A 14,535-nucleotide genomic window follows, 5' to 3' on the forward strand; every position below is an offset into this window, starting at 1 on the left:
GGTCATGATCCCGCCGTTCGTGGGTTCGAGCCCCACGTTAGTCAGGCTCTGTGCTGCCAGCTCGGAGCTTGGAGCCTGCTTCGGATCCTGTGTCTCCCTCTCTCTCTCTGCCCCTCCCCCACTCATGCTCTGTCTATCTGTCTCTCAAAAATAATAAACATTAAAATAAATAAATAACACCTTCTTTTCAAATGTGGAGTCTTCTCTTGAAAAAAAAATAGGTAAATATTTAACTGGCCACTACAGGTAATAACTAACTGAAATTTCAGTGGAAATTAGGACACTTCTGATTACCTACTGGGTTCACACTTGAGAGTGTGTAAAAAAGGAAAGTGACCCATTTAAGGACAACATACTTATCACCAGCGTGATTAAGGGCTAACAAAATATGCTTAGGAACCCCGGAGGGGCCTGGCGGGGGAGCATATGACTCTTGATCTCAGGGTCGTGAGTTCAAACCCCATGTTGGGTGTAGAGATTACTTAAAAAAATAAATAAAATATTCTTAGGAATCAATAAGAAAGTTTCCTAATTTTAAAAACTAGATGAAAGTTATAAACCCAAGTATTAACAAAATAATTATGCAGAGATCCACAAAACAGAAAAAACTGGCCAGCCTCACTGATAAGTCAACAATACCTGATCGGTTTTTAGGTTTTAGGTTCTTGCCCATGTGGCGAGACTGTTTTTTTTTAACGTTTATTTATTTTTGAGAGAGAGAAAGAGAGACAGAGCATGAGCAGGGGAGGGGCAGAGAGAGATGGAGACAGAATCCGAAGCAGACTCCAGGCTCCAAGCCGTCAGCACAGAGCTCGACGCGGGGCTCGAACCCACAAATCATGAGATCATGACCTGAGCCAAGGTCGGATACTTAACTGACTGAGCCACCCAGGCGCCCCAAGACTGGTTTTTAACTGGACCCAGAAGCACCCCTGTTACAGATGGTGTTGTGAACCAGCATGTGCTTCTGGAAAAGTCCGAGGGGTTGTATTGAGAGCCTTAGAAAATCTGAAATGGTGTCTCTGTCCCGGGCGTGTTACCAGATGTGGACAAACACTTTATCCACAAGAATGTTCTTTCCAGCTTTGTTTCTTAAAATGGCAAAAAAAAAAAAAAAAAAAAAAAAAAAAAAGGAAACAATTTAATTGTCCATAATTAAAGGCCAGACAAGTTAAGTGACAGCTGTTTGATTGGTGACTGGTTGTTTTAATGGGCACACACGTTCACAGTGAGGGTCTCCCAACGTAATTAACGACAGAGGAATGTTCACAATGTGATGTTAAGTGGGGAAAAGAATCAGACATACACCATGGTCATGATCTGGGGACAAAACGGGGACAAGGTATAGATAAGAAAATGCCTAGACAGGGTGACACCAAAACGTACCCAGGGACCGTCACAGTGTGTGTGGTTTTTAAGTTTCCCTTGTGTCATTTTTGAGCGGTCGGGATTTTCCACCGTCAAAACATAGCTTTTGTTTTGCTTTCCAGTTTACGCTAAAAGCTTGCTTCTCGTCCCAGATTTTGCAGGTGGCGCTGTGGTCCTGCATCTGTCAGCTGCAAGCACAGAGGCCACAGGAAAGGGTCTCCTTACCGTGGGTGCACGTGGCTTATCAGCATTTCCGGAGCCGGCTGCAGAACTTTTCCCGAATCGTGACCACCTACCCCCAAGTCCTACAGATGTTACTCTACAACGTCATGGGAACCGTAAGGAACGACAGACTGGACGGACCCGAGCTGGTATGGCCTCTCCCGGGTTCATTTGTGTTCACGGTCTGGGCTTGGCCTTCCTGGGGCAGGTGGGGGGTGCTTCCGTGGCCGCCCAGGACGGGAAGCCCCAGGAGCCGTGTTCTGCGTGGGCGACCTCTTCCCGGGGCCGTATGCCCGGCTAACACACAAATGTTAGGAACACATCTGACCAATGCTTCCTATATCCCGGGACAAGAGGGGAGTAGGCGACGAGCCTGGAACAGAAGAACACGGGCTCACAACCTGGACCTCTGGGCTTAGGATATTAGAGCAGCCACAGGGGGCGCTGCTTAGTCAGGGGTTTGTTCTCTGTCCACCCGCCCCCCCCACCTTCCACCAGACTCTGGATGCATTTGCAGCGATGGCCTGCACGGAGATGCTGACAAGAGACATCCTGAAGCCCAGCCCCCAGGCTTGGCTGCAGATGGTGAAGAGCCTGTCCATGCCGCTAGAGCTCCTGTGCTCGGACGGGTACCTGCAGACCTGCGGGGAGATGGCCAGAGATGTCATCAGGGAGGTCAGGTGAGGCCAGGAGCCCGGCCCCCACCAGCCCCTTCCCCATGGGCTTATGGGGTCCTCTTGCCACAGAAGAGGGTCCTCTCTTAATGTCCCTTAATGTCCGCTGAGTCTCCTTCACCGCCAGGCATCATGCCGACGCTGGAGACGAAACAGACAACAGGGCATTCAGGGAGCCCCGAGGGGGGCGGGGGGCGTGGAAAGGGGAGCAGCAGAGCCTACGGTCCCCGCAGTCCCCGCAGGAGAAGTGCTGGCAGAGGGGAGCAGCAGGAAGGGGCCCTGGGCGGGCGGCAGGGCCGCGGGGAGGGGACAAGCAGTCAGGGTAGGCGTCCCGCGGGGGGCACGTCCCGTGCCGGCTTTCCTGCGTGAGGCGGGACTCCTGACCCCGAGTCTGCGGGAGGGCGTGGGGGACAGGAAGGTGACTGGGGGCGGGAGCACGCCGCAAAGGGCTCCTCCTGGAATCTTCCATCCGCCTTCACCGCATCCCTGTCTCGGATCCCTCCCTGCACCTTTATCCTGGGGTCTCAGGCTCTATTGTCCCAGCCCAGTGACCAACCACCTGCTCTTACAGAACCCAGTGGAACCGCATTTTCCCCGTGGCCCTGTTCGTGGAGCACGTGCTCCTGGGGATCGAGAGCCAGATCCCCGAGCTGTGCGAGCTGGTGACCGAGTACGTCTTCCTACTGAACAAGGTGAGCTCGGGCTCGGCAGGCGCACTTTCCGGGGACGCGGGAGCTCCCGGCCTAGCCTGCCGTCACCCGCGGGGTGAGCGTCCTTCCCGCTCTCTGCCCATCTTACCTGGGAGCGCAGCAGGGCGCACTTCCTCCGCGGCGGCTGTCAAGCCTGTGTGTTTGCCATCTCCGTGGCCACGCGCTTAGCGGAAGGTGATCTCTGCCTCCGTTACCCCGGGAGCTTTGCGCGAACGCACCTAATGGTGTCAGCTGTCCGGGCTTTGACGTGCAGGCCGCACACTCCGAGGAGGGCGGGTATCGGTGGTGGAAACGAAACGCGAGCTGACGTGCCTCTCGTAGGACAGTGGGAGCCTCGGCAGTCGGGGCCGCGGGCCGCTCCCCGGGTCGGGTGTCCCTGCTCCTGCGTGCTGTCCCTCTGTCGTCCTCACCATACAACCTCCACCGTGTGCTCTGAGAAGGCTGTTCCTGCTGTCGTCACGGGCCGTTTTAAGAGCACGGCCCAGAATGTGTCCACCCGCTTGAGGTCACGGCTCACCGTCCTGAGCGTAGTCACAGCCCCACCTGGCCGCCAAGGAGGCGGAGAAGCCCCTAGTCCGGACTCCCACAGCCCGGTAGAACCTGGAGGCCGTTTTCAGGGAGGGAAGAGTGCAGAAAGAATTCTAGAAAACGCTGGCCTCTGCTACCCTGGCGGGGGGGGACAGGCACGCATGACTCCCTTCTTCCCGCACAGAGGCCAGTCCCGCGGGGCCCCTAATGGCCAGGTGACCGGCTGGCTAAGAGATGAGTCATCCGGCCCCTGCACACCGGTGTGCACGCACTCAGGCATCGTCAGGCCCGGCCTGTGGGGTGATGTTCCCCAGAAACGTAGTGGGCTTCTGGCTGGCTTTCCAGTGAGATCCACGCGTGAGTGACCCCGGCTAGAGGTCTTCGCTCATTCATTTTCACACCTGAAGGCTCTCGGGTCTATGGCCTCGGGCGATGCTCGTCCCCTCCAAGGACAGCCTTGAGCCCACTCGCGTTGCCTGGAAGGCTGGCTCCTGTGGTCTGCCCGGAGGAAAGTCTTAACCGGAAAGGCAAGGGGCCTCCACCCTTCTCTTCTAGTGGGGCCGCCCTGGAGTTGGCCTGTGCCGAGAGTCAGCAGAGCCTCCCACAGGACTCTGGTAATAGCTGCAGGACGGTGGATATTCTGAGTTTTCTCAGTTCTGATAGAAAGGACGGGTGGGTGGGTGGATAGGTATAGGTACATAGGTGGCTAGATATAGATAGATACATACTAGATGAATGATAGATAGATGATAGATAGATCGATACTACGTAGATAATAGATGATTGATAGATAGGTAATAGATACGGGGAGGGAGGGAGTTCTCTTGCTCTGTGATCCGCCTTCCACGGTGTCACGGATGACAGTCTCACCGGATGTTTTGCTGACTTTCCAGTCTGTAACACTCTATCCTTAACCATCCACCGTCCAACCACTAGACTGCTGCCATTTTTTTTTTTTTTACTGTGGGAAGATACACATCACATAAAATTTGCCACTGTAACCATCTGTAGGCCTACAGTCAAGTGGCGCTGATCGATTCACACTGTTGCACAACCATTCCCCACTCTCTGTCTCCAGAACTCTTCTGTCTCGCAAGACGGAAACTCTGCCCCCATTGAACACCAACTCCCGGTTCCCCCCCCCGCCCCGGGCCCTGGCGCCCACCATCCTCCTTTCTGTCTATGGTTCTGAGAACTCTCGGGACCCCACAGAAGGCGAACCCTATGGCATCTGTCCTTTGGGGACGGGCCGATGTCACTCTGCACGTCCTCAGGGCCCACCGTGTTGTAGCAGGTGTCAGGACCGTCCTTTATAAGCTGATAATATCCCATTGCGTGGATGGACATAGTTTGTTAATCCAGTCATCCCCTGATGGACCCTTGGGCTGCCCCCACCTTCTGAAAATAGGAACACTGCCGTGAACACGGGTCTGCAAGTGTCCGAGTCGTGCTTTCAGCTCTTCCGGAGACGAACCTAGAGTGGAGCTGCTGGGTCATATGGAGACTTTGTGCGTAACTTTTTGAGGAGCCGCCGAACTGTTTTCCACAGCGGCCTCTCCATGCCTCTCCTGCCAGCAACCCACCGAGGCTCCGATTTCTCCATATCCTTGCCGACACTTGTTACGTTTTGTTTGTTTATCATAGCCGTCCTGATGGGTGTATCCCTTTGTGGGTTTGCTCTGCCGTTTCCCTAATGACTGATGATGGCCAGCATCTTCCTAGGTGCTTACGGCCCAATTGTACGTCTTCTTGGGAGAAATGTCTCTCCAAGTCCTTTGCTCCCTTTCGAATTAGCCTGTTGATTAACAAATCAAATTTAGCAGGGTGTTAAAAACCTATCCCATTTCTTTTTTTGTTTTAATTTTTTTTAATGTTTATTTATTTTTGAGACAGAGACAGAGTGTGAACAGGTGAGGGGCAGAGAGAGGGGGAGACACAGAATCTGAAACAGGCTCCAGGCTCTGAGCTGTCAGCACAGAGCCCGACGCAGGGCTCGAACCCACGAACCGCGAGATCATGACCTGAGCCGGAGTCGGACGCTTAACCGACTGAGCCACCCAGGCGCCCCAAAAACCTATCCCATTTCAAAGTAAGATTAATCCTGGGAATTCAAAGGTAGCTCAGAATCATAAAATCTATAAATGGTATCAGTTACATATCGAATTAGAAGGTCAACTCTAAGTGATCATTTCAGAAGGGACAGGAAAAGCATTTGGTAAAATTTATGAAGTGGAAAAAAGATACTCGTGGCAAACTGAGGATACAAGGAGTTCCTTGTTATGCTGTTAACGCCCACGGGTATACGTAACATAAAGATATCTATTGCAAGCCTCATGCCTAAGCCCAAAGTTCCAGAAGCACACCCACCAGACTCTCAGCTTGTATCGTTGAAGATGCACATTTCCTAAAAACTAGTATCTCCACCTCTGAATACAAGCCCTAGACACTTCCCGCTGGTACTCAGACACGTGGAAGGATGTTGGGTACAACACGGTGGGGACATTCCAGATGCCCAAGTAACCAGAAAACAAGGGGCTGGCGTGTCTGCCGGGGGGTGCCATACAGCAGGTAACACGAACGATCAGGACTTGAAAACACTGAAAACAATATGTGGTCCTTATGCAGGCGTGCAGATGTCCTGCACGCGGGAATTTCGGGGGGCCTCTGTGCGAGGGGAAGGAGAGCAACGCTATCAGAAGGGCACCCAGGGACGTACAGCTCTATCTGCCGCGTTTGGTTTCTTGAAAAAATCACCTAAAGCAAATATTCCAAAAATGCTAAGAGTTCTTAAAGCGTGGGGGTGGATCCTCATGTGGTCATCACGTCATCATTTCAAGTTTGGAATCTCCCGTCGTGGGAGAAGCGTAAGCCTTAGAAAGGACAAGAGAGGAAGGGGGGGAATCACAAGTTGCACATCTCGTCCTCGCCCCCCCCCCCCGCCCCCAAAGCAGCATGATAACAAAGGACATTCCAAGCTGGAGAAACTGCTAGAAACAGAAAGGCCTTACCCTGCAGGCACACGCCACAGCCCCAGCCCCCAACTCCAGCCCAGTGGCCGGAGGTGCCCGATGTGCGCACCGTGTCGCCCCGGGAGTGTCGTTCGTGTTGGCTGGCTGAGCTCTGCCCCTCTTCACTGCTCATTAGCATCCTTGTCACTCCCCCCCGTCCCTCAGTGTCTGCAGGAGAACTCTGACATCAAGACGTACCGGCCCTTCGTTGCCGTGATGGTCACTCTTCGTAAGTGTAAGGACCAGGTCTGCAAGACCCTCGCCAGGTGAGACCTTTGGTTCGCGATCCCTGCGGGAGACAGCCCTGCACGTGTGGCCCCTGTAGCTTCAGAACTGGTCACCCTTCTTGGATCCTAGGGTTGAGATTCAGCCGTGCCCCGTCTGCCTGGGAGACCCACAGGACCCGGTGTGCCTGCCCTGTGACCACGTATTCTGCTTGGCCTGCGTCAAGGTCTGGGTCATCATAGGCCAGATGAGATGTCCTTTGTGTTTAACAGACTTGCCAGAAGGCTTCTCTCCAGCGGTGTCCCAAGAGCACAGGTAAATCGCCCTTTCTTTCTCTTGAGCTTCCACTTTCTCTTCCTTTTTTGGCAAGTACAGTATTCAGAAATATAAACCGTATTAACCTTAGAAAACCTGACTTCAGAGGTGCCTGGCTGGCTCAGTCGGTTAAGCGTCCGACTTCGGCTCAGGTCGTGATCTCCCGGTTCGTGGGTTCGAGCCCCGTGTCGGGCTCTGGGCTGACAGCTCGGAGCCTGGAGCCTGCTTCGGATTCTGTGTCTCCTCCTCTCTCCGCCCCTCCCTGCTCTCACCCTCCCTCCCTCTCTGTCTCTCTTTCTCTCAGAAATAAATAAACATTTTTTAAAAATAACTTAAAAAAAATAAAAGGAAAGCTGACTTCAGAGAACCATCCTAAGAGAGACGGCCACTTGTGTAGCTTCATAAGCACCTAGTGTCCCAAAATGATTCTCTCCCCGAGACACACGCGAGCATAGATTTGGGAGATGACCCGACTAGTGGAAATAAATCAGAAAGTCATAAATTAGATAAAGCCGTCACGAGACACCCGAAGAGCTTAGATGGAAGAAGTTTGCCTCCCCCACACCCGAGGCGCCAGCTGTGCCTGGCCACATGTCCTGCGGGGCAGTGGTTGGCATCGGCGAACGCTCGGCGGGCTCAGAGCCTTCAGCTCTGCCATCGGTGACTCAGCAGCCTTCCCTTCCTGCCCCCCTTCCGATAACCGCCCGAAGGCGGGGCACACGGCCAGTCCAGCGGGCGGGGTCTTTGCAGACATTAGCAGAAAAGGGTGTCACTGGCTGGTGCAAATGATCATGGGGCCCCTAGAGAGGAGTTTGCACCCCGTCCGGCCGTTTGCACCCAGCTCTAAGTTTGCACCCAGCTCTAAGCGCCCGTAGCAAGGAGATACTTGTATCTCTTTACTGAAGAACACGAGGTGTCCAGCCTGGGCAGGGATCTGGGGCACGCTCTCCAAGCACTGACTGTGCCTCCCCACCGTGTTCCCCCAGGAATGCCATCAGGAAGCACGCCTGTATCCGGCAGATGTGTAACAGTTTCTTCATAGACCTGGTCTCCACCATATGCTTCAAGGATAATTCCCCACCAGAGAAGGAGGTGATCGATGTTCTGCTAAATTTACTCTTCGCGCAAAAGGAGCTCTTAAGAGGTACCTTCCAAAGTAAGTTGCTTTCTGCCCGTAGACCGAAATCAATCCTGGCTTCCTCCTCTGACTTTTTTGTGTCCGACGTGAATAATGAGCTACCCCCTCTCTCTCTGGTTGAAGGGCACCGTGAACACACAAAATCTCTCTCCCCCTTCGATGACGTTGTGGATAAGACCCCTGTCATCCGTTCGGTGGTGCTGAAACTGCTTTTGAAGTACAGGTAAGCACAGCCAGCCTGGAGTGAGCTTCTAGAAGCTGCTTTGGGGGAGCTTTTTCAGTGGGGCACCCCCTGGTTGTGTGTGTGACGTCTGCGGCTGTAGGCAAACGAGTTCAGCATAGCTACGAGGCACCTTGTTGGGGGGAAGAAGTCGTGTTTTGGGCAGGGGAGCGTGTTTCACGTGCGAGAACGCGTGAGCCCTGCGGTTCTGAGCCTCCTCGCACAGCTATCTCGTTTGGGGATTGGGGGGACGGACGGTGACTTAGAGCGGCCCCCCGCCCTCTTCGTCCTAGGCGTCACCTACATTTTGTGTCAGCAGTTACATCTGTCTGCTTCTGTGAAGGGACAGAGACGCCCGCACAGTGCCAAAGGCCAGCGGTCTTGTCAAATTATGGTATTTCAGAAAATGCCGAGAAGGCTGACCTGTGTCCCAAGGCTTCTTTCAGAGGACACTTAGTGCCCCCGGCCTGTGCCCTGGCTTGACAAAGCATACTTCGAGGCGACGGCAAAGTCAAGATGCTACAAGAAAAGTTCCAACAGACGGGGTGCCCCGGGTGGCTCAGTCGGTAAAGCGTCCGACCTCAGCTCAGGCCGTGATCTCACGGTTCGTGGGTTCGAGGCTCACGTCGGGCCCTGTGCTGACAGCTCAGAGCCTGGAGCCCGCTTGACCCACCGAGCCGCCCGGACTCCCCTAAACGTTATTAATTTTTAACCCGTGTGGGGTGTATGTTTTAAACTAGTTGATAAGTATTTTCAATTTTTTTCAGTTTTAATTTGGACCGTCATCAACATCGATAGATAGAACCTACATCAACAAAGCCCTTGGGGTTCTGTGTAATTGTTAAGGCCGTTAAAGAGTTCTGAAGCCAAGAAGGCTGAGAACAGCTGGTCTAAAGTACAGAATTGTATTCCTCCAATATTGTGCTAAAATATTTTCAGCACAACCATGTTATAAAGTGTATGTACACACGGCTGTATTTATACAGGAGGAGAAAGATGGATAGGTAGGTAGGTAGACAGATAGATACTTTCTCTCTCCCTCTCTCTTTTTTTTTTTTTTTGCAACACGAGACCTGAGATCACCAGGTACCATATGTCTCTTTCCGCAGCTTCCAAGAAGTGAAAGATTACATCCAGGCTTACTTGTCCCTTTTGGAGAAGAAAGCGTTCTTGACTGAAGATAAAACTGAGCTGTACATCCTCTTTAGCACCTGCCTGGAGGTAAGCGAGCCGTCAGTACCCTGAGCTCCTTCTGCAAACTAGCTGGACCACGCGGTCTGTTCAGTGGAAAAGTGTCTCCGAAAATTTGCAGAATATCATTTTAGTGGGTGAAATTACCAGATGCTCCGCTCCACACCCAGAAACACTGCTTCTGCCCCCGGCAGTCGTGTGTTCTGATGTGTCCGAGCCTGGGTGAGAGGAAAACACCACTCCTCCCAGGTTAACCGTGCTCAACTCTGCAGGCGGAGAGGCTGTGGCTGTGATTGCTTGTCGTATTTCTTCTCCCCGCACTTTTGCTACTTGCAAAAATGTTACGATTCACATGGGAAAATCAGATTATACGACGTTTTTTCTTCCTCAAAGGTTTTCTCCTCCCCTCCTTCTTGCCCCTAAAATAAAAAGGGTTGTTTGTTTTCCATGATTCAAAACAGTTACCTTCGGGGCGCCTGGGTGGCTCAGTCGGTTGAGCATCCGACTTCAGCTCAGGTCACGATCTCGCGGTCCGTGAGTTCGAGCCCCGCGTCGGGCTCTGGGCTGATGGCTCAGAGCCTGGAGCCTGCTTCCGATTCTGTGTCTCCCTCTCTCTCTGCCCCTCCCCCGTTCATGCTCTGTCTCTCTGTCTCAAAAATGAATGAAATGTTAAAAAAAAAATTTTTTTTTAAAAACAGTTACCTTCAACCTTACGATTTTTTTCATGTTTATTTAGTTATTTATTTTGAGCAAGAGAGAGAGAGAGACAGAGAGAACGTGTGTGTGTGTGTGTGTGTGTGTGTGTGTGTGTGTGTGCGCGTGTGTACGAGTTGGGGAGGGGCAGAGAGAGAATCCCAAGCAGGCTCCACGCTGCCAGCACAGAGCCCGACTCAGGGCTCAAACTCACAAACCGTGAGATTGTGATCTGAGCCAATATCAAGAGTCAGATGCTCAACTGACCAAGCCACCCAGGCTCCCCCAAACTTACAATATTTCCGTCTTGTTCTCCGTGGTCACATTGTGGGAATTTTGGAAGGTTGGGGATGTGCCTATTAAAAAGAACAACATCCTGGGACACCTGGGTGGCTCAGTCGGTTAAGCGTCCGACTTCGGCTCGGGTCATGATCTCGCGGTTTGTGAGTTTGAGTCCCGCGTCGGGCTCTGTGCTGACAGCTCGGAGCCTGGAGCCCGCTTGGGATTCTGTGTCTCCCTCTCTCTCTCTGCCCCTCCCCCGCTCGCACTCTGTCTCTCTCTCTCTCTCTCTCTCTCTCTCTCAAAAATAAACATAAAAAGAAAGAACATCCTTTTTTTTTCCGGTTCTCTGTTCCCTAGGATTCCATGTACGAGAAGGTTAGCGCCCTCTCTACCAGCGAGGGCCAGAAATGCCTGAGAGAGGACGGGGTGTTCCTGGAGACCTACTCGGCACGGCGCGGCCCCGAGCCTGCCAGCGAGGCCTCGGTAGACCACCTACAGGAGATGGCCAGGATCCGCCTCTGTCTCAACAGGGCCTCTGACTTCCTCTCCGGGCTCCAGGAGGGCTCAGGCAGGTCTTCGTCCGCACCCCTCTCCACCCCAGGCCTAGAGACCTCGTTCTGTGGAAATTCGGGAAGCAGAGCGATCCCGGTCTGTCCTGTGTCCCCTTCCTTCTGGGTCGGTCATCACACCGTGAGTTCCGGACGCCAGGGCCCGTGCTGTTCGCGCCTGGCTCCGGGTCCCGGACGAGTGAGCAGCGAGGACAGCGGGCCGCCCGGCCCTCACGCCTGTCTCGCTGTGCTCTGCAGAGGCGGCCGAGGACAAGCAGCGCTACCTTCAGCACGTGGAACGCTTCTGCAGGCTGGTCAAGAACGACTGGTACCGGGTGTACCTGGTGCGGAAACTCGCCAGCGAGCGGGGGATCGAGTTCGTGCAGCGCCTCTCCAGGCCGGGCCACCCGGCGCGGTGGGTGTTTCCCCAGGCGGTCTTAGCGCAGCAGGTGAGTGGCGCGGCCTCCCGTCCTGGCCTCGTCCCCCCACCCCCGCCGGTCCAGCCTGGTCCCCGGTGCCTCCCTGCAGCCAACCTGCCCAGGCTCGTGGTGGCGTTTAGGCGGCCCGCCCTGGGGGACAGGTGGGCGCGTGCGCTTCTGGTTTGTCACCTCCCTGCACAAAAAGCTTATTTGGGCCTCGCCTTTGATCCGGCGTGACGCGGGCAACGCAAAAGAACGAACGTGTGGCTTTTGCTCTTGCAAATGAATAGTGATCAGCTAGCAGAAGAAGTCCTTTCTCTCCCGCGCGGGCAGGGACGGGAGGCAGGAGAAAGAGGGTAAAAAAGCTGTAGCAGTTTTGGCTCCGGGGCCCGTTCCTGGGGTGACAGAAATGACACTCGGCATGCTGGCTTTCCGTGTTACCTCCGCTGGGAGCCTGGCACGGGCATCCTTACGGCACTGTTGTCTGTGCTCCCAGTGGGGACAGAACACAGCGACACGGTCAGAGCTGCCTCTTCCTCCCCAGTCCTGCACCCACTCCCCCCTCCACTGCGCGAGGAGGCGGCCTGTCCCAGCACAGCAGGGGACCGGACCTCTAACCATCGCCTGGGTCCTCTACCTGTCAGGGCGGTTCTTTGCTGACCGTGTCCCCCCACGTCCCCACCGTGATGAACCCGTGTCCCTGGCCTTGCAGGAGGATCACTCAAGCCAGATGGACCGGTACCTGGTGTACGGTGACAAATACAAGTCCCTTCGTGACGCGGTGGGCAAAGCCGTCCTCGAGTGCAAGCCCCTGGCTATTGCGGCTGCTGTGAAGGTAGGACGGCCCCTCCCCCCCCCCGTTTCCCTCGGTACCAAACGGCGCCCCAGAGCCGAGTCGTGTGTCCACGGCCTCCGCGCGCCCGGCCGAAACAGGAGGATGTTAGTAACCGAGTTAGGGGACAGATTTGCTTGACCTCGCTGACCCGCCCGGTCGGGGCCATCATTAGCCCCTATGTGACGGCGCACATCTGTTACTTCCTGTGAGACCCTGCTTGAACATCACTTCCTCTGAGGTCACCCTGATGGGAGGTGCGCGGGCAGAACTGGGGACGACGCCCCTACCTGTGCACGGTCGTGATCCCGTCGGTGCTGACGTGGCGCTCAATTTCCTTAACGAGGCAGGGAGTTCCTAGGGTCACCTTCGAACGGTTCTGGTCTTGCTTCCTCTTGGAGGCCCCGTGTACCCTGGGACTGTGCCGGGAAGCGAGGAAGTAAACACACAGCCTCGCTCTGCTCGGTGGTGGGGGTTTCCAGGAATGGTGGGGTGCCCAGAAGGAGAACAGCGGTGCTCTCTCTTACGTGGGTGCCAAGCGGTCTGATAAACGCACTGAGCTGCGTGGCGGAATGTCTATGAGCCGGGCGGCCTCAGAGTCCTTGGCCAGGGGCCGCCCTCGAGGTGCGGGGGGTGGCGGGCGTCCAGGTCTCGGGAAAGGCTGTCCCGCCTCCCCCCGGTTTAAGGCCAGAGTCAGCAGGACTCTGGCCCTCAGTCGGACGTGTGTAACCGAGCCTCACCGGCGTCCTCGCCTCTTCAGGTCTCCAGGAACCCCGGCCCTCAGCAGGCGGCCCACTTACTGTTAGCGCTTTTCAGAGAGGTCGCCACTTTGTACAGACTCCCTGATGCAAACCTCCATCCTAAGCCAGAGGTGAGTGTCCACACTCGGGACGATGCTCACAGTCTCAAAGCCCAGAGGGACTTTCTTGAATAGAAGTAAAAACCACAAGGGTGGCTCAGTTTGTTGAGCGTCCGACTTCAGCTCACGTCCCGATCTCACAGCTCGCGAGTTCGAGCCCCGTGTCGGGCTCTGTGCCGCCAGCTCGGAGCCTGGAGCTGCTTCGGATTCTGTGCCTCCCTCTCTCTCTCTCTCTCTCTGCCCCTCCCCTGCTCACGCTCTGTCTCTGTCTCTCAAAAATAAATAAATACTTTAAAAAAAAAAAAAAAAGGAAGAAAAGTCAAGAACGTAAGATAGTGTTTACAAAGCAGAACATCAGAGTTAGCCCTGGGATGTGTGGTGCTGCGTCTGCAGATGAAAATTCTCTCATCTGGATGATCTCCCCTCAAACGGTGACAACCGTAGTTTCCTTCCTTCTCGATATGTGTCTGGATCGAAGTATGTGGCTAGCTTAAGGAGCCAGTGTTAGCCTTCACGTCATCGTCTTTGATATATTTTTCAACATGTTTTCTCGCCAGCAACGTGAGGCTCTCAACAGCTTCATCGAGGAGAGCGAGGTCCTTTCTCATCAGGATATCAAACTTTTCGCAACCTCTCTCGTGGCCGACACTCTGCCCTTGCTGAGCACGGGTGTCCGGGACAGCAGCCTCGAAGGCACGGTGGCAGAATTGGCCGTCCACGTGGCCATCCTCCTCCTGTGCGGACACAGCGAAGTCTTGGAACCCCTGAGGAATCTGGCCTTCTCCCCGGCCACTATGGCGGTAAGCCCGGGGGCTGGTTGTCACCACAGAGACCGAGGCCGTCCCTGGGCACCCGTAGAACCCGTGGTCGTCCTGCGGTCTCCTCTCTGCCTCTGTCTCACTTGACGCCTGAGCCCCCAGCGATGGCGAAGACCTTGCCCTGTGTCATCGCGCAGGGAGCCCTGTTCTGTTTTCCCCGGTGGAGAGCGTTGAAGCGGGCTGCAGAGGCCGCTTCCCAGCCCCAGGCGGTGGCAGCCGGCCACGCGCCCACGTTCCTGAAGCTTCTCTGCTCTCTTGGCTTTTCAGAGCGCTTTTCTTCCAACGATGCCGGAAGACTTGCTGGCTCAGGCTCAGAACTGGAAGGGTCTGGAAGGCGTACACTGGTACAGTAAGTGTCAGTCCCCGCGATGTGACCCGGGGCCCACGCGCTTTGTGCCCGAAGGTCCCAGCCACCTGGCCGGTTCCGCCATCGGTGCTTTTGCAGAGCGCGGCGCCTGCTGGCCGCGGACGGGGCGCATCAGCCC

The 14,535-nt window shown here is 54.9% G+C and overlaps 1 protein-coding gene across 6 annotated transcripts in view; it reads left to right on the forward strand.

Annotated features, from left to right (window-relative positions):
- The window catches only part of RNF213 (ring finger protein 213), a 106,574-nt gene that overhangs the window by 74,559 nt on the left and 17,480 nt on the right, over positions 1-14,535 (forward strand). For all 6 annotated transcript variants that reach the window (XM_019818352.3, XM_045044707.1, XM_045044705.1 and 3 more), the window contains 14 exons: positions 1,521-1,739; positions 2,089-2,270; positions 2,836-2,956; positions 6,676-6,776; positions 6,868-7,050; positions 8,037-8,206; positions 8,312-8,411; positions 9,518-9,629; positions 10,932-11,142; positions 11,381-11,571; positions 12,254-12,376; positions 13,134-13,244; positions 13,790-14,032; positions 14,318-14,399. In XM_019818352.3, coding sequence (XP_019673911.3) covers positions 1,521-1,739; positions 2,089-2,270; positions 2,836-2,956; positions 6,676-6,776; positions 6,868-7,050; positions 8,037-8,206; positions 8,312-8,411; positions 9,518-9,629; positions 10,932-11,142; positions 11,381-11,571; positions 12,254-12,376; positions 13,134-13,244; positions 13,790-14,032; positions 14,318-14,399 — 2,149 coding nt within the window. The remainder of the gene's footprint in view (positions 1-1,520; positions 1,740-2,088; positions 2,271-2,835; positions 2,957-6,675; positions 6,777-6,867; positions 7,051-8,036; positions 8,207-8,311; positions 8,412-9,517; positions 9,630-10,931; positions 11,143-11,380; positions 11,572-12,253; positions 12,377-13,133; positions 13,245-13,789; positions 14,033-14,317; positions 14,400-14,535) is intronic.

This window comes from Felis catus, chromosome E1 (genome assembly GCF_018350175.1).
Source record: "Felis catus isolate Fca126 chromosome E1, F.catus_Fca126_mat1.0, whole genome shotgun sequence".
NCBI classification, from domain to species: Eukaryota; Metazoa; Chordata; class Mammalia; order Carnivora; family Felidae; genus Felis; species Felis catus.